This window comes from Jaculus jaculus, chromosome 1, assembly GCF_020740685.1.
Source record: "Jaculus jaculus isolate mJacJac1 chromosome 1, mJacJac1.mat.Y.cur, whole genome shotgun sequence".
In the NCBI taxonomy this organism is placed as follows: Eukaryota; Metazoa; Chordata; class Mammalia; order Rodentia; family Dipodidae; genus Jaculus; species Jaculus jaculus.
The window spans coordinates 275,090,702-275,114,727 of NC_059102.1; the positions used below are offsets into that span (position 1 = coordinate 275,090,702).

Sequence of the window (24,026 nt, forward strand, 5' to 3'; positions counted from 1 at the left end):
ACAGGCACTTGCACTATAAACCCACTGAGTGGATTCTGCTCCTCAGCAATCATATAAAGTCGGTCTTAGGTTATAAGAGAGAAGCTACTGCTGTCATTTTGCTAGTTGACATGATGTGCCTATGCGGTTGCCTTCTATGTTTTTATATGTATGCCCATAGATTAGTATTCCTCTCAGCTTTGGGCAGAGAAGCTTCATTTTGCAGAGGGCAGCAGTTACTGTAGACTCTCATAATTGATCAAGGTGCAGAGAATAAACGACTGTTAATGCCCAGCCCCAGATTGGACAGCTATATCACTGGCTCCAAGATCAGATCCCCAGAAGCCACATAGAATTGGATGCAGTAGCGTGTGTCTGACATCAGAGCACTCCTGGGGTAAGATGGGTGGCTCCCCAGAAGCTTGTGGGCAGGCTAGGTTGGCTTACATAGAGAACAAGCGAGACTGCCTCAAAAAGGTGGAAGGCAAGCTTGAGAGAGGCTTCATGAGGCCTGAGGGACTGCTCAAGTTTGATCCCTAGGACCCATATAAACAGCTGGGTAGGGCTATGTATGTCTGTAACTCCAGTCTGTGGAAAGCAGAGATAGAATTACTGGGGTCCATGGAGGATAAAAGGTAAGCTCTAGGGTCACTGAGAAGACTCCTGTGCAATTAGGGATGGGTGGAAGATTGATAACACCCAGTATTACCCCCCAGCCACCACAGGCAAATGTGCCTTAACACAGGGGCACTGCATAGGCACATATGTATGCATACACCACACATAGTACATACACACACACACATACATGCAAATAAAAAAGGTGGAAGTTAAGGACTGAAACCCCAAATTATCTTCTGATTTCCACACACACATTGTGGGTACCTGTACTCAGACACATGAATGCATATACACATAACACACACACAAAACAAGAACTCACATTTATAGGTTATGTATCATTGGTATCTACAGCTATTCAATTTATTATTGACCTTTGCCCCTCCAGTTAAAAAGTTTATTTACTATTTATGTCTTGAGATTCTTGTGATAAAAGCATATATAAAATAAAGATTGGATTTTGCCATTCTCAAGTGCACATTTCACAGACTGGTTACACCAACAATGTTATGCAAACATCACCCACTACTGTTTCCAAAACTTTTCATCACCCTAGTAGAAACTACACAAATATTAAGCAATAACTCCCTATTCCTTCCTCCCCTGGTCTCTGGTAGCTTATTTACTTTTTGTCTCTGTGAACTTGCCTTTTAGCTTCTTTTATTTATTCTGTGTCTAAAGTTTATTTCTGTAGCATGTATCAATTCAGTCTTTTCTGTAGATGTATTATATTCTCTTGAATGTCTACACCACATTCTTCTGTTGATGGACCTTTGGATTTTTTCCATCTTTTTGCCACTGTGAAAATGTTGCAATGAACACTGGCGTACTAGTCTCTGATTTCAATTTTGTTTAAAAAAATATGTTTATTATATTTATGAGAGAGAGAGAATGAATATGGGCATGTCAGGGCCTCTTGCTGCTGCAAATGAACTTTAGATGCATGTGCCACTTAGTGCATCTGGCTTTATGTAGGTACTGGGGAATTGAACCTAAGCCAGCAGGCTTTGCAAGCAAGTGCTTTTAATCACTGAGCAACCTTTCCAGCCTGATTTCAATTCTTTTGGGTATGCACCTAGAAGTGGGATTGCTAGGCCATATGGGACTTCTGTACTTAGCTTCTGGATAGACCACTAAACTATTCCTTATAAAATGCATCATTTTACACTCCTATCAGCAATATGTGTGGGTGCTAATTTCTCCAAGCTGCCCATGCTCCTATTAATAACCCACCAGCCATGCTCATGCAAAAAAAAAAAAAAAAAACCCTTAATGGTCAAAATATATTTACGTGTACAAAAATTGTCAATAAATAAGGGCTAGAGAGATGGCTTAGCAGCTAAGGTATTTGCCTGCAAAGCCAAAGGACCCATGTAAGCCAGATACAAGGAGGGAGGTGCACGCATCTGGAGTTTGTTTGCAGTGGCTGGAGGCCCTGGCATGCCCATTCTCTCTCTCTGCCCCCCTCTCTCTCAAATAAATAAATAAAAATAAAATAAACACAATATATTTTTAATTGTCAATAAGTAAAATAAATATCACTATCCTACTCAAAAAGTGCCTACAGCTCCCATTTCCCTATGTAGGAGGGTATTTAAATCTGTTTGACCTCTTCCTTGAATTTTTATATTTTTATTTCATTATTTTTATCTTTTACTTTTTGGTGATAAGGGTCAAACCTAAGGCCTTACACATGCTAAGCAAGTATTCTACCATGAAGCTATAGCCCCAGATTTGATTTCTACATTTTGTATGGCTTTTGTGCATAGGCACTTTAATAAATTTGTTATAAGGTTTCCCTATTTTAAAAATGTTCATTAGAAGACAATACAAAGAAAATGAAAAGACAACCTATAGAATGGGAGAAAATATTTGCAAATATTCTATTTGATGAAGGCTTACTATCCAAAATCTAGAAAGAACTACAGCAGCAACAAAGAGACAACTCGGTTAAAACATGGGAAAGGATTGTATCAAGTCCGAAGGCTAAGGCAAAACTACCACAGGTTTGGAGCTAGCCAAGGCTACACAATGAGACCCTGCTTGAAATAAAAATGTCAAGTAGGAGCAAAGGACTTGAATAGGCATTCCCTGAGAATATGTGGTGTGTGTGTGTGTGTGTGTGTGTGTGTGTGTGTGTATTCCAGAAAGCACATAAAAAGGTGCTCAGCGTGAGTGGAAAATGTTATTAGGAAAATACCACAGTGAGACATTACATTTGTTAGGATAGCTGTAAGTATATATCTACATGTCATCCATACACATATCAAGTGTTGGCAAAGATGTGGACATGCAGATGTCCACACAGGGTGAGGAACATGGTGGAGAAAATGAAATGCTTTTTTTATAGCTCCACCTAAGCTTTAAGGGCTTAGAAATAACCCAAAGAAATCTCTCATTTTTTTCTGCACTAAACAACCTTCCCAGCTAAGTGCCAGGTTGATAGTTCCCCTCCCCACATCATGCCCAACTACAGGTTACTGGAAACACTGGCAGGTACAAGGGGCTTGGAATTTCCAGATTTCTTCATGGTTTGTAAAATAACCCCACAGAGAGCCAAGTGTGAAGCAAGAGCTCAGTTCTTGACAAGGGTTTGGTTTGTGATTACTGGAATAAGTCACTGACCCTAACAAGGTCAGTTATGTTAACAGGGGAATTAGAAATGGAGGAGGAGGTGGGGCCAGGTCCGGAGGCATAAAAGGCTCAGCAGGTGTCCTAACTGCACAGACCTTCCGGAGGTTTTCCAGAGAGGCCAGGATGAGGTGAGTCCCCGGGCGCCCCATTTCATGTACTTTTTAGGAGCCTAGGAGAGACTTAGTATGCTAAGTCCTCTCCATGCCTGTAACTGTAAAAGACTCTCACACAGGGTGCTCTCTCCTGCTAAGGAGTACCTTCTTCCTTGAGGTCACAGTTTTCAACTTTATCAGGCATGCAGTAGCTTTGGCATTTTGAATAAATAAATATATATGTATATTTGGTATTATATATATATTATTCATATATATATATGGTATGTATGTATGCATGCAATGTACATGTTTATAGGCATATTTGCATGTGTGTGTAGTGCATGTTTATATGTGTGCATGTGGAGGCCTTAAATTTTTTTTTTTTATGAGAGTGTGGGAGAGAGAGAGAACTGGCACACCAGGGCCTCTAGCCACTGCAATCGAACTCCAGATGCATGTGTTATGCATGCCCAGTTCTCGGCACCCCCAGTGACCACCAAGGAGAACCAAATATGTATGCAAGGGCAAGGAGCTGTAATTCGGGCTTAAGCTCGGTCTCTTGACTTCACCAACCCAGTGGATCTGTGCAAGAGCCCTGAGTAGTGGGAGGGTAGGGTTTGTATAGGGATTTGAACATAGAAGAAGGGGATGGGTACATGATTGGTTGATTTAAACAGTGTACTCTTGTGGTTGGCTTAGGATTTTGGTGGGCAAAGTTGGCGGGCTGGAGCTAGGGGAATTGAGCTCATCCATGACTACGAGAATGTCTCATGACTTCAGGAATGTATGGCATAATGTATGGCATAATCGGTTTAACTGTTAAGCCTACCCTTACGAAAGGTCAGCGGGCTGGAGCTAGGAGAATTGAACTTATCTTATGACTTCAGGAATGTATGGCATAATCAGTTTCCAGTAATTGTTAAGCCCACCCTTACTGGAAAATAAAAACTTAGACCTTGCCAGGAAACAGAAACTTAGGCCTACTGAGAACTCTGAAGCCTGTATGGCATCCATCTGGTTCCTGAGTCCTTCACATGTGCCATCTTGTGTGCATGCTGCTTTCTACCATATTTTTTTAAAAAGTATTTTATTTATTTATTTGCAAGGAGAGAGAGAGAAAGAGAAGGGGCATGCCAGAGCCTCCAGCCACTGCAAACAAATTCCAGATGCATGTTCTACTTTGTGCATCTGGCTTTACATGGGTACTGGGGAATCAAACCCGCATCATTAAGTTTTTCAGGCAAGCACCTTAACTGCTGAGCCATCTCTCTAGTCCTCCCCTTTCTTAAAGTTTTACTTTAAGTATTTGAGGGAGGGAGGGAGACAGAGAGGGAGAGAATGAGTGCACCAGGGCCTCCAGCCACTGTAAATGAACTCCAGATGCATGTGTCACCTTGTGCATCTAGTTTTACATGGGTACTGGGGAATTGAACCTGGGTCCTTTGGCTTTGCCAGCAAATGCTTTGACCACTCAGCAATCTCTCCAGTGCCCCTCTTTTTAAAATAAGATCAAGAGTGACACATTTTAGGCATCTAGAATTGATCAAACCATAAAGCCTTTAAAAGGATGAAATAGCAAGACTAGACACTTAGTACCACCAAGTGATCCCCGCTGGTCAGCATCTGCCAGGAGATGGTTGCCTGAAAGTATGGCCTGTGCATTGGTGCCCATGGCCATGGTCACATCTTTAGAAGACCAGTTCTTTTCCACGTAACCTTTTGGCTTTCTGGGGTTTGATATACAATTTCTTAAAGGCAAATGATCATAAAGTATCAGGAACAACTATATTTGTTTTGAATCATGTTATGCTGATGTGATTGCCATGTCTGTAGTTCCAGCTGCTGCAGACACTGAGGCAGGAAGATCACTTCAGTCCAGGAGTTTGAGATCAGTCTGTCTTAAAAACAAAACCAAACAAACAAATAAAAGAACCCAACAACTATATTGCAAAATATTTTTTAGGGCTAGAGAGATGGCTTAGTGCTTTAAGGTGCTTGCCTGCAAAGCCTAAGGACATGTGTTCGATTCTCCAGGTCTTGCATAAGCCAGATGCACACTGACACAAGTGAACAAGGGGGCACATGCGTCTAGAGTTCAATCGAAGTGGCTAGAGGCCCTGGTGCACCAATTCTCTATCTCATTCTCTCCTTCTCACTCTCGCATTAAAAAAAGCCGGGTGTGGTGGCGCATTGCATGCCTTTAATCCCAGCACTCGGGAGGCAGAGGTAGGAGGATTGCTGTGAGTTCGAGGCCACCCTGAGACTACATAGTGAATTCCAGGAGAGCCTGAGCTACAGTGAAAACCTATATCAAAAAACCAAAAAAGAAAAAAAAAAAAAAAAAAAAGGCCAGTCTGTTGGGCTTGCCTCAAAAAAATTTTTTTTTATTAGAGAAAAATTTAAAAAGTAGTGAATGTAGCAAAATCAATCCACATTGCCATACTCAACTTAGGTACATCAATATCCCTATGGCCTAGTACATCAGGGATGTCTGGGAGAGGGTTCTCCTTGTTGGGGAACTCATGGGTTATCTCCAAATAATGTTCCCTAAGTGAGCCAGAGAGAGGCCCACTTAGCTATGTGCTTTCCTTCACTTTTTTATTTTTATTTTTTTAGCTTTTTGAGGTAGGGTCTCACTCTAGCCCAGGCTGACCCGGAATTCACTCTGTAGTCTCAGGGTGGCCTTGAACTCTCAGCGATCCTCCTACCTCTGACTCCAGAGTGCTGGGATTAAAGGTGTGTGCCACTATGCCCGGCCTTTTTTCTTTTCTTTTCTTTTCTTTTCTTTTCTTTTCTTTTCTTTTCTTTTCTTTTCTTTTCTTTTCTTTTCTTTTCTTTTCTTTTCTTTTCTTTTCTTTTTTGAGGTAGGGTCTCACTCTAGTCCAGGCTGACCTGGAATTCACTATGTAGTCCTAGGCTGGCCTTGAACTCACAGTGATCCTATCTCTTAAGTGCTGGGATTAAAGTCATGTGCCACTATGTCCAACTCACTTTTTTTTTTTTTTTTTTGGTTTTTCGAGGTAGGGTTTCACTCTAGTTCAGGCTGACCTGGAATTCACTATGTAGCCTCAGGGTGGCCTCGAACTCATAGTGATCCTCCTACCTCTGCCTCCTGAGTGCTGGGATTAAAGGCGTGTGTACGCCACCACTCCAGGGTATCACTTTTTTTTTTTTAAACTGTTTGTGTGTGTGGTATGTGGTGAGTGCATGGAGGCTAATGTTGAGTGTCCTTCCTCTACCACTCACCTGTGTTTCTTTTCTTTTTGTCTTTTATTTGAGAGAGAGAGAGAGAGAGAGAGAGAGAGAGAGAGAGAGAGGGGAAGAAAGAGGGCACACTAGGACCTTCAGCCATTGCAAGTGAACTTCAGATGCATGTGCCTCCTTGTGCTTCTGGTTTATGTGGCTCCTGGGGAATCGAACTGGGGTTCTTTGGCTTTGCAGGCAAACACCTTAACTGCTAAGCCATCTTCTCCAGCCCCTGTGTATTTTCTTTTTTTGGTTTTTCAAGGTAGAGTCTCACCCTAGCTCAGGCTGACCTGGATTAACTATGGAGTCTCAAGGTGGCCTTGAACTCACGGCGATCCTCCTACCTCTGCCTCCCGAGTGCTAGGATTAAAATCGTGCACCACAACACCTGGCTTCCTGTGTATTTTCTTGAACATGAAGCCTCAGCATATCTCTGGTCTCTGCTCCCCATACTCTCCACAGGACTAGGGTTATCTAACATATGTGGCCATTCCTAGCTACTTATCTGGGTCTTAGGGAATTGAATTCAGGTGGTAAGGCCCGCTCAGGCTCTTATGTCTGCAGGGAGCATTCTTAACACTAAGCTCTTTCCCCAGCCCCTTCCCTCCCTTTAAAGCTTGCAACAGAGTCTTGCTAGGTAGCCCAGACTGGCCTCAAACCCATGATCCTCCTGCCCTGCTCCCTGAGTGCCAGGATTACAAGTATGCACCACCATGCCCTGGAGGAGAGGGGCTTTCTATCATGGCAGTCTCCCTCCTCTGAAGCGTGTGCAGCATCCCTAGCAGCACAGAGCTTGCTGGGAGTGTCCGGAAGCCGCTGAAGCCTGTGTGTGGACGGGTGGGGACTGCACTTGGTCCCAGTACTTCCTTACATCTGTTTGCTTTTATGGCTGCTTAATGGAAAGTGCGTGTGTGACTGTGTGTGGGGCGAGGTGGGGAAACCAGCTTGGCACTCCTTCACCTTTCTGCAGAGCCCTGAGCGCTGTGCTTGCCCTCTTGTTCTGGGGACAGCTTACTGCAGTGGACTTGAACAATGACGCCATGGATATTATAGGTAGGTAAGTCTCTGGGTTTGTCCAGGAGCTGGGCATCCCAGGTCAGCTGCACCCTAGCCTGCCTGGCCTTAGCAGACCCGTCCTCTCTCCCTTCTCTCCTAGACATGTGGGACCCCAATCCCAGATTCCACTGGGTGGAGAAAGGCAGGGGTGCTGGGCAGCTTCCTCTACTCTGAATTTTAGATTTCTTGGGGCATTTTCTGAGTATACCCTCCTTTGCTGGCTTTTTCCAGATGACAGCTGCCCAAAGCCCCCCGAGATTGCAAATGGCTATGTGGAGCACTCGGTTCGTTATCGGTGTCATCCTTACTACAGACTACGCTCAGGAGACGGTAAGGCAGGGTCCAGAATCTCTTGTGCACTCACCTGTCCCTGATGGTCCCATGCTGGATGGAGCTGGGATAACTACTCAGAGACAGAAAGTTAGATTCCAAAAAGTTTTTGTCACCATTGGGTGATCCTTCCAGCAAACTAATTTCTCAGCCTCCTGTTTTGTTTTTGTTGAGGAAGGCAATGCTATACGGCCTTCTACCTCATAAGGAGATAAGGCAATGAACACATGACAACAGGCAGGCCTCGTCCAGGGAGCACAGCATTCGTAGCACCTTCTGAGCATCCCATATTTAAAGCTCACATAATTATCATAGAGCCCTTCTAACCAGATACTCTTATTCTCACTTTTCTGAGGAAATTGAGGCAGAGAGAGGTTGAGGTAGAGTCAGGATTTGAATCCTGGTCTCTTCCTGTCCTGTCCACCATACCATAAATGCCATGACTGACTTCTGTCCCATTGGGCAGCAATGGACATGAAGAACATTGCTATCTACTCCAAGTCCCCCTCCCCATCCTCTTTCTTCCTCCTTTGTAGCTTTTTTCCCCCAAATTTTTAATAACTTCCATGATTATAAAAAACATCCCATGGTAATACCCTCACTTCCCCCACTTTCCCCTTTGAAACTCCATTCTCCATCATATCCCCTCCCCATCTCAATCAGTCTCTTTTATTTTGATGTCATCATCTTTTCCTCCTCTTATGATGGTCTTGTGTAGGTAGTGTCAGGCACTGTGAGGTCATGATATCCAGGCCATTTTTTATCTAGAGGAACACGTTGTAAGAAGTCCTACCCTTCCTTTGGCTCTCACATTCTTTCTGCCACCTCTTCCGCATTAGACCCTGAGCATTGGAAGGTGTGATAGAGATATTGCAGTACTGTCTAGCTCTTCTCTTTAAAATCCTCTCATGCTGCACTAAATCCTAATCTGGCTTCTCTCTGGGCTCACCTCTTCCTTTTATTTCAGGAGTGTACACCTTAAACAGTGAGAAGCAGTGGGTGAACACGGCCGCTGGAGAAAATCTCCCTGAATGTGAGGCAGGTGGGTGCGGAGAGCTTACTGTGCTGTGCCACCAGGCATCCAGCTTCAAACGGGTTAGAGAGAAGCACAGCTGGTAGAGCTGAGACTTGGGAAGTGACAAGATAACTTCCCAAAAGCTCAGTGTCTTGTTCATTTGGGCCCAAGGGCTTGGTTGAATCTGCTGTCTATACTGCCTGCTATCTGGAAACCTCATGCATACTGACCACCTGCCTGGAGAGCTGGGGTCAAAGGCAAAGTTCCAGGAAAAACAGCAAGTAACAAAAACTTCCTCCATGAAAAGATGGGGCAGGAGGCTAGAGGTGGTCTGCTTTCCCCTCTTCCTCTGAGAACAGGATTCTGCCCACCTTCTGCTATCAGTGGTGGGAATCACCAACCTGCCTTGCATTAACTGCAATGTTTGTAAACCCGCATTCCTGCCAACGCTGCCTCTGTCAGAGAATGAATTGCATAGCTCCCAGCTTTCATTGAATTTCAGGGAATTGTGGAAATTCTTTTGTGGTGATATTTAAGTATACTTACAACTCATCAGGCAGAGGTTACAAAGCTCAGTGTTCTTTCTTCTGTGAGTTAGAAAAGTGGAAATACAACTTGCCTTTACGATGTACACAGTGAAGGAAGCCATTGTTTAATCTGTAAGTATGAGAGGTGCAGGGGGCTCTGGCTCTCAAGACCACAGGGTGGGTGTAGACAGCAGCGACTGCTTTTCCCAGGCCTTTGCAGACTAGGGGCCTCCCTCACACTTTTGCTCACCAGTTTCTTCTCCCTTTGGCAGTGTGTGGGAAGCCCAAGCACCCAGTGGAGCAGGTTCAGCGCATCATTGGAGGTTTTCTGGATGCCAAAGGCAGCTTCCCCTGGCAGGCCAAGATGGTGTCTCGCCACAATCTTATTACAGGAGCCACGCTGATTAGTGAACAGTGGCTGTTGACCACGGCCCAAAATCTCTTCCTTAATCACAGCGAGAACGCAACGGCTGAGGACATTGCTCCTACTTTAAAACTTTATTTGGGGAGGAAGCAGCTGGTGGAGATCCAGAAGGTTGTTCTCCACCCAAACCACTCCATGGTGGACATTGGTCTCATCAAGCTCAAGCAGAAGGTGCCGGTCAATGAAAAAGTGATGCCCATTTGCCTGCCTCCGAAAGATTACGTAGAAGCTGGCCGTGTGGGTTACGTGTCGGGCTGGGGGAGAAACGCCAACTTTGAATTTACAGAGCGTCTTAAGTATGTCATGCTGCCTGTGGCTGACCAAGACAGCTGTGTGCAGCATTATGAGGGAAGCACTGTGCCTGAGAAAAAGACCCCAAAGAGCCCGGTCGGGGTGCAGCCCATCCTGAATGAACACACGTTCTGTGCTGGCATGTCCAAGTTCCAGGAAGACACCTGCTATGGCGATGCTGGCAGTGCCTTTACCATTTATGACGAGGAGCAGGACACTTGGTATGCGGCTGGGATTCTAAGCTTTGATAAGAGCTGCAGCGTGGCCGAGTATGGTGTGTATGTGAAGGTGGCCTCCATCCTGGACTGGGTTCACAAGACCATGGCTGACAACTAGCTCAAGGATGGCTGAGAGGTTGAGCTGAGTGGGGCTGGCTGGGAGCTCCTTTCTGAGAGCTGGAGTCACCTCAGAAAAGGGGAAAGTGGGAGGCAAGAGACATAGTCTGAAGCTGATGGATGCTAGCCCTGCACTGCTGAGTCAATAAAGAGCTTGCTTCTGATTCACTACTGGCTCTCTATAGTCTGGGATTTTATTCTCAATTACAGTAGTGGGCAGCTAAGTGGTGTAATCTATTGGGAACATGGGAGAAGACACCGTAGGTGCCAGGAAATTTCTAAGGTGATACAAGCTGCCTGCCTGTGGGAATCATGCTGTGTCTATGCATGCCAGATCTGACTAAGTCTCAGAAAAGTGATGTGCTTTGGCTAAGGTTACTCAGCTACTTAACAGGGCAAGATGAGCTGGAATCTAGGTCTATTTGCAAGGAGACTGAGCTCTTTTTACTGCATCCTGCTGTCCTTAATTGGACGAGAAAGGGTGTGACCCTGGTAAGGATGATGCTCATTCAGTGGGAGGAAAAGTGGGCTGCGACAGTCCTTCCATTGTTTGTGCCTCAGCCTACCAGTGCCCTGGATATCAAAACAGATAGCCACTTCGGACCTGCTGGGTCCCACAGATCTGCTAAATGACAAGCTCCCTTCATGATCATTAGTCCCAAGTCTCTTCTGCAAGGGAAAAAATCCAGAGGCTCGCTAAAGCCCTTCAGGCCATAGTGCTGTGTGACTCTGCAGTCAGGAGTCTCTACCCTGCACTGGGAGTCAGATGTAAGCCATGCACCTCTTCACCTCAGAGAAGGGTCTGCTATTCAGGATGTCTGGAGATGAATGCCAGGAAACTCTTCTCTCTGAATTCTTCTTTGTCCTGAGCCTTTAGTAGTCTCCCTCACTAATCTGCCTTCTCATCATGCCAAACATGGCTCTCTCCTCACCATGTATCAGGCCACTGTGATCACATATCTCTTGCCAGGATCAACGTGCACTCTCCAGCAGAATAGACGTAAGGAACCCAGAGAGACAGCTCCTACATTCTAGAACCTGAGAGAGAAATAACAGCTAGAAACAGAGGCTAACACAGTCACATACAAAGTGCTTCTTGGGAGGCAGCCAGTTGCCTTTCTCTCTGAAGCCCTAATTGTGTGGTGGCATTTAATGGCTCCCCAGGAGGGGGCTGATAGGAGAAACCTCTGCTGACCTCCCCAGCAATGCTGCCCCCTTCTGTACAAGGACCTCCTACTCTCCCTTAAGACCCAGGCACTGCTGGCTCTCAGAGCTCTCTGTCTAGGAGTCATTTGTATTTCCATGGTATCTAGCACTGGATGGGACATCCAGCATGGACTCAAGAAATTCTTGTGGAATAGAAAACCAGGAGAAGAGCTAAACCAGAAGTCCATACTTCAGGGAAAGGTTCCCAAACCTGTAGAAGATAATGCATGTGGTTCTGTTGCTGGATCAGAACACTTACACCCAATGCTGTGTGGCTCAGAGTGAAAACAGAAGATCCAACTAATGGTTACTGAGGCAAACACATTTTATTCTTCACAGAGACCTAGAGGGAGGAAGGTCTAGAGTTCCCACAGGAGCTTATTAATATCACTGGGGATCATACCCTTTAAAATTTATTTTTACTTATTTATTTTAGAGCAACAGACAGACAGGGAGAGGAAGAGGCAGATAGATAGAGAATGGGTGCGCCAGGGCCTCCAGCCACAGCAAACAAACTCCACATGCACGTGCCCCTTTGTGCATCTCACTTACGTGGGTTCTGGGAAACCAAGGCTCGAACCAGGGTCCTTGGGATTCACAGGCAAGCGCTTAACTGCTAAGCCATCCCTCCAGCCCTGATCATACCCTTTTAAATGCTCTTCTCAGCATAGTAATTTTTTTTTTTTTTTTTGAGGTAGCATTTTGCGCTAGTTAGGCTGACCTGGAATTCACTATGTAATCTCAGGGTAGCCTCAAACTCACAGCAATCCTCCTACCTCTGCCTCCCAAGTGCTGGGATTAAAGGTGTGCGCCACCATGCCTGGTATCAGCATCCTAATTTTTTGACTTAGTCAGTCTTAGAAAAAAACAACCAAGGGGTCAGACTTGCAATGACAGTGCCATCCTGAACAAAACTGGGCTTCTGTTGGCAAGCAGGATATGGGCTGCCTGGCACATGGTGCTTCAGCTCTGTGTCTACTATATCACTCTAGACTGTCAGGCTCAGCAACAAAAATATAGAGTGTAACTTCCCCACTGTTGTGCCAGGAGGACCCTGGAAGAACAAGTTCTTCAAGTCATTCAAATCAACAAATCCCATAAAGGTAATTTGCTTCCCTAGCAATTCTGCTATCCCTTTAGTCTTGAGCTGTCAAAATATAGTAAAGCCAGATGTACCAAGCAGCATGTGTGTCTGGAGTTCATTTGTAGTTACAAGAAGCCCTGGTGTGCCTGTACTAACTTTCTCTCAAGTAAACTATATATATATTCTTTAATATTTTATTTATTTGCAAGCACAGAGAGAGAGAGAGAGAGAGGGAGAGAGGGGTAGAGAGAGGGAGGAGACAGACAGAAAGGGTGCACCAGGGCCTCCAGTCACTGCAAATAGACTCCAGATGCATAAGCCACTTTGTGTTATCTGGCGTTATGTGGGTACTGGGGAAATGAACTCAGGTTGTTAGTCTTTGCAGGCAAGAGCCTTAACTGTTAAGCCATCTCTCAAGCCAAAATTTTTTAAAGAAAAGCATAGGATAAGAGAAAGTCAGAAAACCTGGTGTGGTGGCACACATCTTTAATCCCAGCACTTGGGAGGTTGAGGTAGTAGGATCACCAAGAGTTCAAGAAGCTACAGAGTAAGTTTCAGGTCATCCTGGGCTGGAGTGAAATCCTGCCTCAAAAACAAAACAAGTCAGAAGTCACCAGGGGAGACTAAGTGTGTTGCCCAGCTGCTCTGAGGACTTCAGGGAGCAGATACACAGACATCCGATTTGCCCTGATTGTTGGACCAGGTGGGCTGCTGCTCAGGGGCTGCTGTTTATAGACATCAAACCTCTTCTCAGCTGGGAAAGTGAACAGACTTCTGAGGGACTCCAGAACACAGGCCTGCTGGACTTAGGTACTGTTTCAACCTATGCCTCTCTCTTCATCCTTCACAGTGGCTAAATGTCTTGATAGAGAAGGTCATATTTGGGGATATTCTTGGCATCAATAGGACTTTGGACAATCAATTTTCCTCTCATTGCTCCCCGATAGATCACTTCAATCAAATCTATGAAGTCCTGTTTGGTTTTGAAACTTCCCACAAATTTAGTATGATCTGGAGACCTGCAGCACAGAAGAGAGAGAACAGCTCAGAGCCTTCCCTGAGCACTGCAGTGGGGAGAACTTGCTTAGTATTTCTGGACAACTAGTCATGGTCTCCCAAATATTCCCCACTTATGCTTCTGAGTTGTGGGTAATAACGAGTCACCTTAGGAATATTTTAATCATCAGGTTTGTTGTGTGCACACTTCTGTGTGATTATCTTTTTTCAAGATACTAAGACTCATACTACAAACTAGTAGTATGCTTGTGTGTGTGTACAGGGGTGTATGTGGCATGTGCAGGCTAGAGGACAGTGCCAAGTGTGTTTCTCAGGCATTGTTCACCTTTCTTTTGAGGTAGGGTTTCACTCTAGCCCAGGCTGACCTGGAATTCACTATGTAGTCTCAGGGTGGCCTTGAACTCATGGCGATCCTCCTACCTCTGCCTCCTGAGTGCTGGGATTAAAGGCCCTCTGCCTCCTGAGTGCTGGGATTAAAGGCGTGCGCCACCATGTTTTTGGTTTTTTTGAGGTAGGGTCTCGCTGTAGCTCAGGGTGACCTGAAATTTACTATGTATTTTCAGGGTGGCCTCAAACTCATAGCAGTCCTCCTACCTCTGCCTCTCAAGTGCTGAGATTAAAGGTGTGTGCCACCACATCAGGCTCTCCAACTTACTTTTTTTAAAAGAGCCATTCACACCTGAAACACTCATTTTATGCCAGTTTTATATAAAAAGTTAGTGAATCAAATAAGGTATTACTAACTTATCAGGACCCACAGAACCAACATCACAAACAACTAGGTGAGCTAGTCACACTGCTTCAATAAAAGAAGCATTCAAGATTGCAAAACCTTCAAAACCAACCTAACTTACCCATAGTCCACTTTCATATGCTGCCCATTGAAGAAAAACACAGTAGATGGAATATAACTGATGTCGAAATACTGTGTATAAACTGGAGTGTGATCCACATCTACCAGGTATATAGTAGCCATTTTACTTAAATCAGAAGATGTCTTAGAAAGCTGTGAGACACAAGAGAATGGGGTTACAATATAATAGCTAGTCAATGTTTCTTCGGTCAAATTACTATAATATTTTATTTTGTTTGAAAAAATTCCTGAACCAAGAAGCTAGCCTGTTTGGGTTTCAGAATCAATGCAATGCAACATTTCTGTTCAGAGCTGAATCACTGTTGATAGGGTTAGAAGACCCGGGAAAAATAATTTCTTATAAACATTTTTTTTTTGTCCATGTTGATGGTTTTTTATCAAAATAATCCATGCTACAGGGCTGTAGCATGCACAGGGACCAGAGTTTGCATGAGCAACACCTATATAAAAGATTGGCATGGGACAGATGAAATGGCTTAGTGGTTACAGCATTTGCATGCAAAGCCTAAGGACTTGGGTTCGATTCCCCAGGACCCACACAGGCCAGATGCACAAGGGGCACATGTGTCTGGAGTTCATATGCAGTGACTAGAGGCCCTGGCATGCTCACTTCTCTCTTTCTCTCTCATAAATAGATAAATAAATAAAATACTAAAAAAAAAAAAAAAAAAGATTGGCACAGTGGCACATGCCTATAATCCCTGCACAGGAGGATCCCTGGAATTTTCTAGCTAGTCTAGCTGAATTGGTGAGTTCCACCAGCTTCAGTGAGACACGCTGTGTCAAAAAGAAAAAGACAAAGAAAAAAGTCAGGCCTGATGGCACAAGCCTTTAATCCCAGTACTCAGGAGGCAGAGGTAGGTATACTGTGCATTTGAGGCCATCCTAAGACTACATAATTAGTTCCATGTCAGCCTGGGCTACAGTAAAAACCCTACCATGAAAAACAAACAAACAAAAAACCAAAACAGCAAATAATAATAATAATAAAAGAGAATGACAGAAGACACCTGACATTGACCTCTGGCCTCCACCAGCACACAAATGTACCCGTATTCATACACTCAAACAGATGCAAAAAATAAAATAAAAGTAATTTATGCTAATTTACAGTGGGTAGGGGGCTGCAGAAATGGTTCACTGGTTGGTTAAAGGCACCTTCTTATAAAGCCTGATGGCCTGGGCTTGATTCCCCAGTACCCACATGCTGCAGTCAGGTTTGCATCACCCAACCAAGAGCAGCTTGTGGGAAAAAAGAGGTTTATTTTGGCTTACAGGCTCAAGGGGAAGCTCCACGATGGCAGGGAGAAATGATAGCATGAGTAGAGGGTGGACATCACCCCTGGCCAACATAAGGTGGACCATAACAACAGGAGTGTGTGCCAAACACTGGCAAGTGGAAGCTACCCATAAGCCCGCCCCCCCAAAATAGACTCCCTCCAGGAGGTGTTAATTCCCAAATCTCCATCAGCTGGGAATCCAGTATTCAGAACGCCTAAGTGTATGGAGGACATTTGAATCAAACCACACCACATAAAGCTAGATGCACAAAGTGGTGAATGCATCTGGAGTTAACTTGCAAGGAGGAGGCCCAGTGCTCCCATATGTTTTCTCTCTCTTAATAAAGAAATATATTTAATTATTTATTTTATTTTTTATTTTGTTTTGTTTTTTGAGGTAGAGTCTCACTCTAGTCCAGTCTGACCTGGAATTCATTATGTAGTCTCAGGGCAGCCTCGAACTCATGGCAATCCTCCTACCTCTGCCTCCCGAGTGCTGGGATTAAAGGCATGTGCCACCATGCCTGGCATGAGAAATATATTTAGATAAATATAAATACATTAAAAAACAGAATGAGGTGGGCGTATCTCAGTGGTAAGAAAATGAAGTCTGGGTGCAATCATCAGTGCCACAAAACATAACAATCCCAACCCACTTAAAACAACTCAGGAATATGAAGTACAGATACTGAATTTCCCCCAACTCTTTCTTCCTAGAAATAAAAGTTATGGAAGCAAGTGACTGCATGGCACTTCCTACTTGCTAGATGTCCTAAGTGCTTAACACATGTTAATCTATTTACAGTCCTATGAGTTGTAGGTTACTGGAGTCCATTTTATAAATGAGGAAGTCAAGGCACAAGGAGGTAATCTAGCTTCAGGTCACACAGACCTCAAGCTGTTGGGCTGGAAGCTGGACAGAATCTATACTTCTGCTTTTTTTCAGGGCCTCATACATGAGAACCAATTGCTCTACCACTGAGCTGCACTTCTAGCCCAGAATCTATACTCTTCTTTAAAATTTATTTCATTTATTTTCAAGCAGAGACAGACAGACACACAGAGAATGGGCACACCAGCATCTCTAGACACTTCAAGCAAGCTCCAGATGCACCATGCTCTGCATCTGGCTTTATGTGGGTACTGGGAACCAAACCTGAGTCCTTAGGCTTTGCAGGCAAATGCCTCAACTGCTGAGCCATCTTTCCAACTTGAGAATTCATACTCTTTTTTATTAATACATATTTATTTATGTATTTGCATACATGTGTAGTGAGCAAGGAGCATGCCAGGGCCAGTGCAAATAAATTCCAGATGCATGAGCCACTTTATGTGTCTGGCTTTATAAGTGGGTACTGGGGATTTGAACCCGTGCTTGCAGGTTTTTCAAATAAGTGCCTTTAACCACTGAGACATATCCTCATGGCCCATAGTCCATTTTTTTTTCTCAATTTTTATTAACATCCTCTATGATCATAAAAAATATCCCATGGTAATACCCTCCCCCCACTTTCCCCTTTGAAATTCCATTCTCCATCATATCCCCTCCCCATCTCAATCAGTCTCTTTTATTTTGATGTCATGATCTTTTCTTCCTCTTATGATGATCTTGTGTAGGTAGTGTCACGCACTGTGAGGTCATGGATATCCAGGCCATTTTATGTCTGGAGGGAAGAATTTATACTCTTGAACCTTGTAATACTTTCTCCTTCCCACAGCTAAGAGTATAATTCTCTGGCCATTTCTGCTAGATTATCACACATTTCTTTTCAACCATATCATGATTCTCATATGTGATTCCAATAGTTGATGATAGCAACAGAAATGATAGGAAGAGGTCTCAGTCAGTTGTAGGACTGTGTCTCTACATAAACAGTGATAATACTATAACCATTCTGACCCATAATACTCCTCTTTACTAGTCTGAGTGTGAAGACATACTATGAAATTAGCGCTATCATTAAGCACATTCTAGATGGAACATATAAGAAGATACTGACAGCTAGACAAACTAAGTTCAAGTCCCACCTCTGCCACTCTGTACATCTGCGAGGGTTCCTTGATTTCCCTGGTACTCACTTCTGCCACTAAGAAATCAGGCTACTGTTGGGAGCAATGAAAAAATAACATCTGGGCTGGAGAGATGGCTTAGTGGTTAAGGTGCTTGCCTGCAAAGCCTAACAACCTGGGTTCGATTTCATGGTACCCACACAAAGGCAGATGCAAAATATGGCACATGCATCTGAAACTCATTTGCAGTGGTGGAGGCCCTGTTGTGTCTGTTCTCTCTGTCTCTTTTCTATCTCTCTCTACTTGCAAATAAATATCAAGTTAAAAAAAGATAGTATTCACAGTGATTAAATTTTTTTTTCAAATTTATTTATTTATGAGAAAGAGAGAGAATGGGTGCACCAGGGACTCTAGCCACTGCAGACAACTCCAGACACATATGTCACCATGTTCATCTGGTTTATGTGGGTTCTGGAGAATTGAACCTGGATCCCCAGGCTTTGCAGGCAAATGCCTTAACTTCTAAGTCATTTCTCCAGCCCTGATGATGTTTTTGGTTCCTCTCCTTCCTCCTTGCCCCTTTCTTTGTTCTTTTTTGTTTGTTTTTGAGATGGAGTCTCATTCTAACCCAGTCTTATCTGGAACTCACTCTAGTACCAGGCTGGCCTTGAATTCATAGAGATCTTCCCACTTCTGAGTGTTGGGAATGCAGGTATATGTCACCACATCCAGCCCCATTCTCTGCTCTTCTATTGCCTTGTCAGTGAAGTTGCTGGTAGAGAGGACATGAGGACATATTCAGCAAGACAGATCTGAAGTTCAGCTCTGGGGAGGCACAGGCCCTCTACTGATCGGCTGTGATATATGCTCCCTTTCATGAGCTTCCCAAATGTGGAAGTGATAATTTATGGGTTTTTCACCAAAAATCTTTTTAAAAGTTTACTTACAATATCATCTAGTTGCAGACAGACAGGGTCTTCGTCTCTCCCAAACCTGAGAACAAGTACCTTCTCCGCAGTACTTTTTATTGCCTGGTCCACTTCTTTCTTGCTAGTCAGTTTGGGCAAGAGGAAGCTCATCTTGAGAAATTCCAAATGCTAGTTTCCACTACCAGTGAAAGGAAGCAGCAATGTTAAAGGATGTCTGGACTAAGTGCAGGAGTCCTAGCTTTAAAAACAAAAACAATGATTGAGACGGGGAGGGAATATGATGGAGAGTGGAGTTTCAAAGGGAAATTGGGGGAAGAGAGGGAACTGCCATAGGATATTGTTTACAATTATGGAAGTTGTCATTAAAATAAACTAACTAACTAACTAAATTAAAAAACCCAAAAACTTTGAAGAGTTATTAAAAGTAACTCTTAGTAGTAGGTTTGAACAAGAAACATTTTACTGTCTTCCCCCTTTCTGAGCCCAGTTTCCACTATTTCATGCACCCCTCCAAAACCTGTTAACTGCTTTTATTAATTGTTCATACATCTGAGAGTTTTGTTATATATCATAAGAAAATAAAAAAAAATGTGTTTCTATATTTCTTCTTTTACCAAGAGATAGCCTATTATACCTGCTGGTGGCCTAGGAGGGCAGAGATGACACCCTTAAATTTGGTAATCTGAAGTTTAATTAAAGCAAGGAGTAGGAAAACATGGCATCAGCAGTATGCTGTTCCTGGCCACAGACCTGGAGGAGCCAGCTGGGCACAATCTGCCATTAAAGGATATAAATACTCTTCTCCTCCCATCCCTTCATGATCCCACTGCCTGGCTCCAGGTGGAACCAGAGGATGTGGGAGCTGGGGAGGCAGGCAGGCACTGGTTCCAGAACAGTCCAGGAGGAGGGGGAGAGGCTCAGTGCACACAGTTAACCCACTTTTCTGCATTTTTTTTTTTTTTTTTGTCCCCAAGGTAGGGTCTCACTGTAGCCCAGGCTGACCTGTAATTCACTATGTAGTCTCAGGATGGCCTTGAACTCACAGTGATCCTCCTACCTCTGCCTCCCGAGTGCTGGGATTAAATGCGTGTGCCACCATGCCCGGCTTTTTTTTTTTTTTTTTTTTTTAGGTTAAGATCTCACTGTAGCCCAGGATGACCTGGAACTTACTCTGTAGCCCATGCTGGCCTTGCACTCACAGTCATCCTCTTGCCTCAGTTTCCCAAGTGCTGGGATTATAGGTGTGAGTCACCATGCCCAGCTTTCACTTTTTTTGGCGGGGAGGGGGTCTTGCTCTAGACCAGGCTGACCTGGAAGTCATTATGTGGTCTCAGAGTGGCCTTGAACTCAGCAATCTTCCTACCTCTGCCTCCTGAGGGCTGGGATTAAAGGCGTGTGCTACCACAACCAGCTTCACATGGTTTTTAAACTTAACATCTGATACTGTTCCCATATCTCTATACAGAAAACTTCAAGATTCTGTCAAGCAGCATACTATTTCATGCATGTACCATACTTTCAAATGCTTTACTGATGGACATTTGAAGTAGTATAAGTCCCTACTTGATAATTCTTGGTGCATACCTTATTAGATACACTTCATCACATGGCAAACTGATCAATTAAGTATGTGAAAGCCATAATAAAAAATGAATCATGCTGGGTGTGGTGGACACACCTTTAATCCCAGCCCTCAGGAGGCAGAGGTAGGATTGTAGAGAATTTGAGGCCACCCTGAGACTACGTGTGAATTCCAGGTCAGCCTGGGCTAGAGTGAAATCCTACCTTAAAAAGAAACCTCAAAAAAATTAAATCTTCCCCCCTCCCTCGCCTCCAAATCATGAAATACTGAGACAGAAAGGGCCTAATCCAACCTTCTCTCTTGTCCTTTTTGGTCCAGGGCCACTCATTTTATAAACTAGTTTGCTCACAGTTATACTCATACCTACGAGACAAAGGCTAGAATCTAGGCTACCAAATTTCTGGTTCAGTGTCTCTCTAAAACAGGAATCTAGCTCCTCATTTTAAGACTGGAAGAACTTGCAAGTGTGAGAATCTTCTTGATCAAAGAGCTTAATATGGAGGGATCTACAGAAGACCTAGCAAAGATAATATATACTTTGAATTTAGTTTTAAAGTTTGCTAATGCTCTGAAAAGGGGGGATTTTTTTCTAGTCCCTCAAGATACAAACTAATAAAATTTACACAAGTAATGAAATTGTTCAAGCAACAGGTCACAATGCTGACTGTCAGGATGGATTTCATAAAATGTGAGTAGTGGAACAAATTACTGATGAAAGAAACTAAAAGAGAATATGAATTTGTCTCACTATTTGAATATAAGCAAACAGCGATTACTCCATAACTACCAATTCAGAGGAAGAAGTAGCAGAAGGACAATGTTGTCAAGCAAAGGCTAGGTGTGGGATGGGGAGGAGAAGGAAGCTGAGACCACACCAAAGAAAATGTCCACAATAAAATGTGGGAGGGGATTACCATCACATTCATAAAATTCTCAACAAGATGTTATTTAAAAACCTAAGGGTGAGTGGAGATGACTGGGTGTGCTTACTTGCTCTTATTAAATTCCCCAGTACCCATATAAAGCCAGATGCACAAAAAGGTGCATTAGTCTGGAATTCATTTGTAGTGGAAAGATGCCCTGGTGCCTCCATTCTTTCCCTTTGATTGCAAATAAATGATTAAAAGAGGTACAAATAGACACTAAATGCATTTGGGAAGTTCAGTCTTACAGGAAAGAAAAACAAATTAAAAAAAACTCATTAAGCCAGGCATGGTAGCACATGCCTTTAACCCAGCACTCAGGAGGCAGATCACTGAGTCTGAGGCCAGCCTGGGACTACAGAATGAGTTCCAGGTCAGTCTGGGCCAGAATGAGACCCTGCTGCTTTAAAAAAAAAAAAAATCCCATTAAACTGGCATACGTTAAGTAGGATAGTAACACACAGTGTGAAGGTCAATATTGTCAACTTGACCTAGGATCGCAAATCAAATAGGAGACAAACCTTTGGGCATATCTGTGAGGGAATTTCTAGATTGGATTAACTGTGCAGGAGAGAACTACCATGCCAGTAGTCGGCACCATTCCATGGGTTGGGGTCCTGAATTAAATGCAAAGGAGAAAGAGAGCCATCAGTATTCAACTCTGCTCTTTCCTTCCTTCCTTTTTTTTTTTTTTTTTTTTTGAGGTAGGGTCTCTCTCTCTCTAGCCCAGGCTGAGATCAAAGGCACGTTGGGATCAAAGGCATGCACCACCATGCCCTGCCAACTCTGCTTGTTGACTATGGACGCAATGTGTTTTGCTGCCTGCTGCTGCTGCCGCCACCATGCCTTCTGGCTTCCATACCCTTGAACATCAATAGAAAGAAACCCTTCCTTAACTTGCTTCTACTCAAGTTACTCAGGTATTAGATCACAGCTATGAGAAAAGTAACTAAATATGCACAGTAAAGACAAGAGTCTGAATGGAGAGGCAGGCATTCTTAGCTTGTGTGAGGATGCAGGGATAAAACCTTCCTGGAAAGAAAGCTGACATACTCTGACAGACAATTCTATTTTTGAGAGTTCTTTGTAAACAACTAGACTAACGCACGAATATTTATATACACAAGATAGTCCACACTTATAGTTAAGAGCTCAAAATGGCCATTGACAGGACAATGGTAAAACAAATGACAATGCAGTCGGGTAATCTATAGTATGGCCACTAAATGTTACAATGCAATATATTAAGTGTGATTACACTTTTTACTTAGATAGAATGTACATATTTACACAGGAAAAAAAAATAGCTCAAGATACCAGTGGATGTATTTACCGTGTGGACAGATAAAAAATTTTTTTTTTTTTTTTTTTTTTCCGAGGTAGTGTCCTGCCCTAGCTCAGGGTGACCTGGAATTCACTAGGTGGTCTCAGGGTGGCCTCGAACTCACAGCAATTCTCCTAGCTTTGCCTCCCAAGTGCTGGGATTAAAGGCATGAGCCACCATGCCCAGCCTTTTATTTTTTTATTTATTTTGAGACAGGATCTTGCTGTGTATCTCAGGTTGGCCTTGAATTCACAGCGATTCTCCTACCTCTGCCTCTCAATGCTGGAATTAAAGGTGTGTGCTACCATGCCCAGCCTCTCTTTGATCTTTCTTAATAACTTCTTGAGGAAAGACACATGGCAGAATCTTGGAGACCTCAATTATCTAAAAACCTATTGTTTCCCTCAGACTCGCTTGCTTGTTTGGTTGATACAGATTTGAGGTTGGAAATAATTTCCCATCAGAATTTTACAGGGATTGCGTTGCGTTGTTCTAGTTACCAGCGTTGCCATTAAGAAGTCTGCTTTGGGGATTGGAGATGTAGCTCAGGTGCTTTCCTGGCCTGTACAATACCCTGGGTTTGGTCTTTAGTCCTTGGCACTGTAAAGGAAAGCGTTTTGTTTTCTGCTCATTGGCACTGTAAAATAAAGTGTTTTGTTTTCTGCTCATTGTACAGTATCTGTCTGTGGAAACTACCAGAATCTTCTCTTTGTTCCCATTTTCAGATACATTTTTTTTTTTTTTCTTTCTCAAGGTAGGGTCTCACCATAGCTCAGGCTGACCTGGAATTCACTATGTAGTCTTAGGGTGGCCTCGAACTCACGGGGATCCTCTTACCTCTACCTCCCAAGTGCTGGGATTAAAGGCGTGCGCTATCACACCCTCTCATATCAGTACTTTAAACGAAGCCAATGGTTGTGCTGCCCCTGGCTCACCACTGCCAGATACTTACTGTACTTGCCCAAGCCACCTCCACTTCAGGGCTGTCAGCCACAGGGGGAATAAGCCTCCTTCGTTCACAGCCAGAAACGTCACCTTAACACAAAGTTTCTGAGCCCCTGCTCAGAATAACCAGTTAGACGACAGCGGGACCAAAGCGGAAATGGAGAACTCACACACTTAACAACCACCAACGCACTGTGCGCCCCATCCAACGGCCCAATCAGCAGAAAACACTACTGTTGTCACCGCCCACTTGACGCAGACTTGACAGGAAGTCCCTGCGTCACTTCCGCCCTCATTAA

The 24,026-nt window shown here is 43.8% G+C and overlaps 2 protein-coding genes across 5 annotated transcripts; one reads left to right on the forward strand and one right to left on the reverse strand.

Annotated features, from left to right (window-relative positions):
* The first annotated feature begins 3,297 nt into the window (after positions 1-3,297).
* LOC101603305 (haptoglobin) lies at positions 3,298-10,721 on the forward strand. Its single transcript, XM_012948983.2, has 5 exons — positions 3,298-3,362; positions 7,546-7,628; positions 7,863-7,961; positions 8,929-9,003; positions 9,776-10,721. The coding sequence occupies exons 1-5, from the start codon at positions 3,358-3,360 to the stop codon at positions 10,552-10,554; spliced, it is 1,041 nt and encodes a 346-aa protein (XP_012804437.1). The 5' UTR covers positions 3,298-3,357; the 3' UTR covers positions 10,555-10,721.
* A 2,601-nt stretch (positions 10,722-13,322) lies between these two features.
* Txnl4b (thioredoxin like 4B) lies at positions 13,323-23,914 on the reverse strand. Of its 4 annotated transcripts, none has more exons than XM_045141528.1 (4): positions 23,731-23,914; positions 18,972-19,131; positions 14,715-14,866; positions 13,323-13,862 (listed from the first exon to the last, which is right to left on the reverse strand). In XM_045141528.1, the coding sequence occupies exons 2-4, from the start codon at positions 19,101-19,103 to the stop codon at positions 13,697-13,699; spliced, it is 450 nt and encodes a 149-aa protein (XP_044997463.1). In that variant the 5' UTR covers positions 19,104-19,131; positions 23,731-23,914; the 3' UTR covers positions 13,323-13,696. The 4 variants fall into 4 exon arrangements, with proteins under 4 accessions (XP_044997463.1, XP_044997462.1, XP_044997464.1 ...); XM_045141527.1 differs by having other exon boundaries at positions 23,735-23,912; XM_045141529.1 differs by lacking the exon at positions 23,731-23,914 and adding an exon at positions 18,674-18,796 and having other exon boundaries at positions 18,972-19,112.
* Positions 23,915-24,026: the final 112 nt, after the last annotated feature.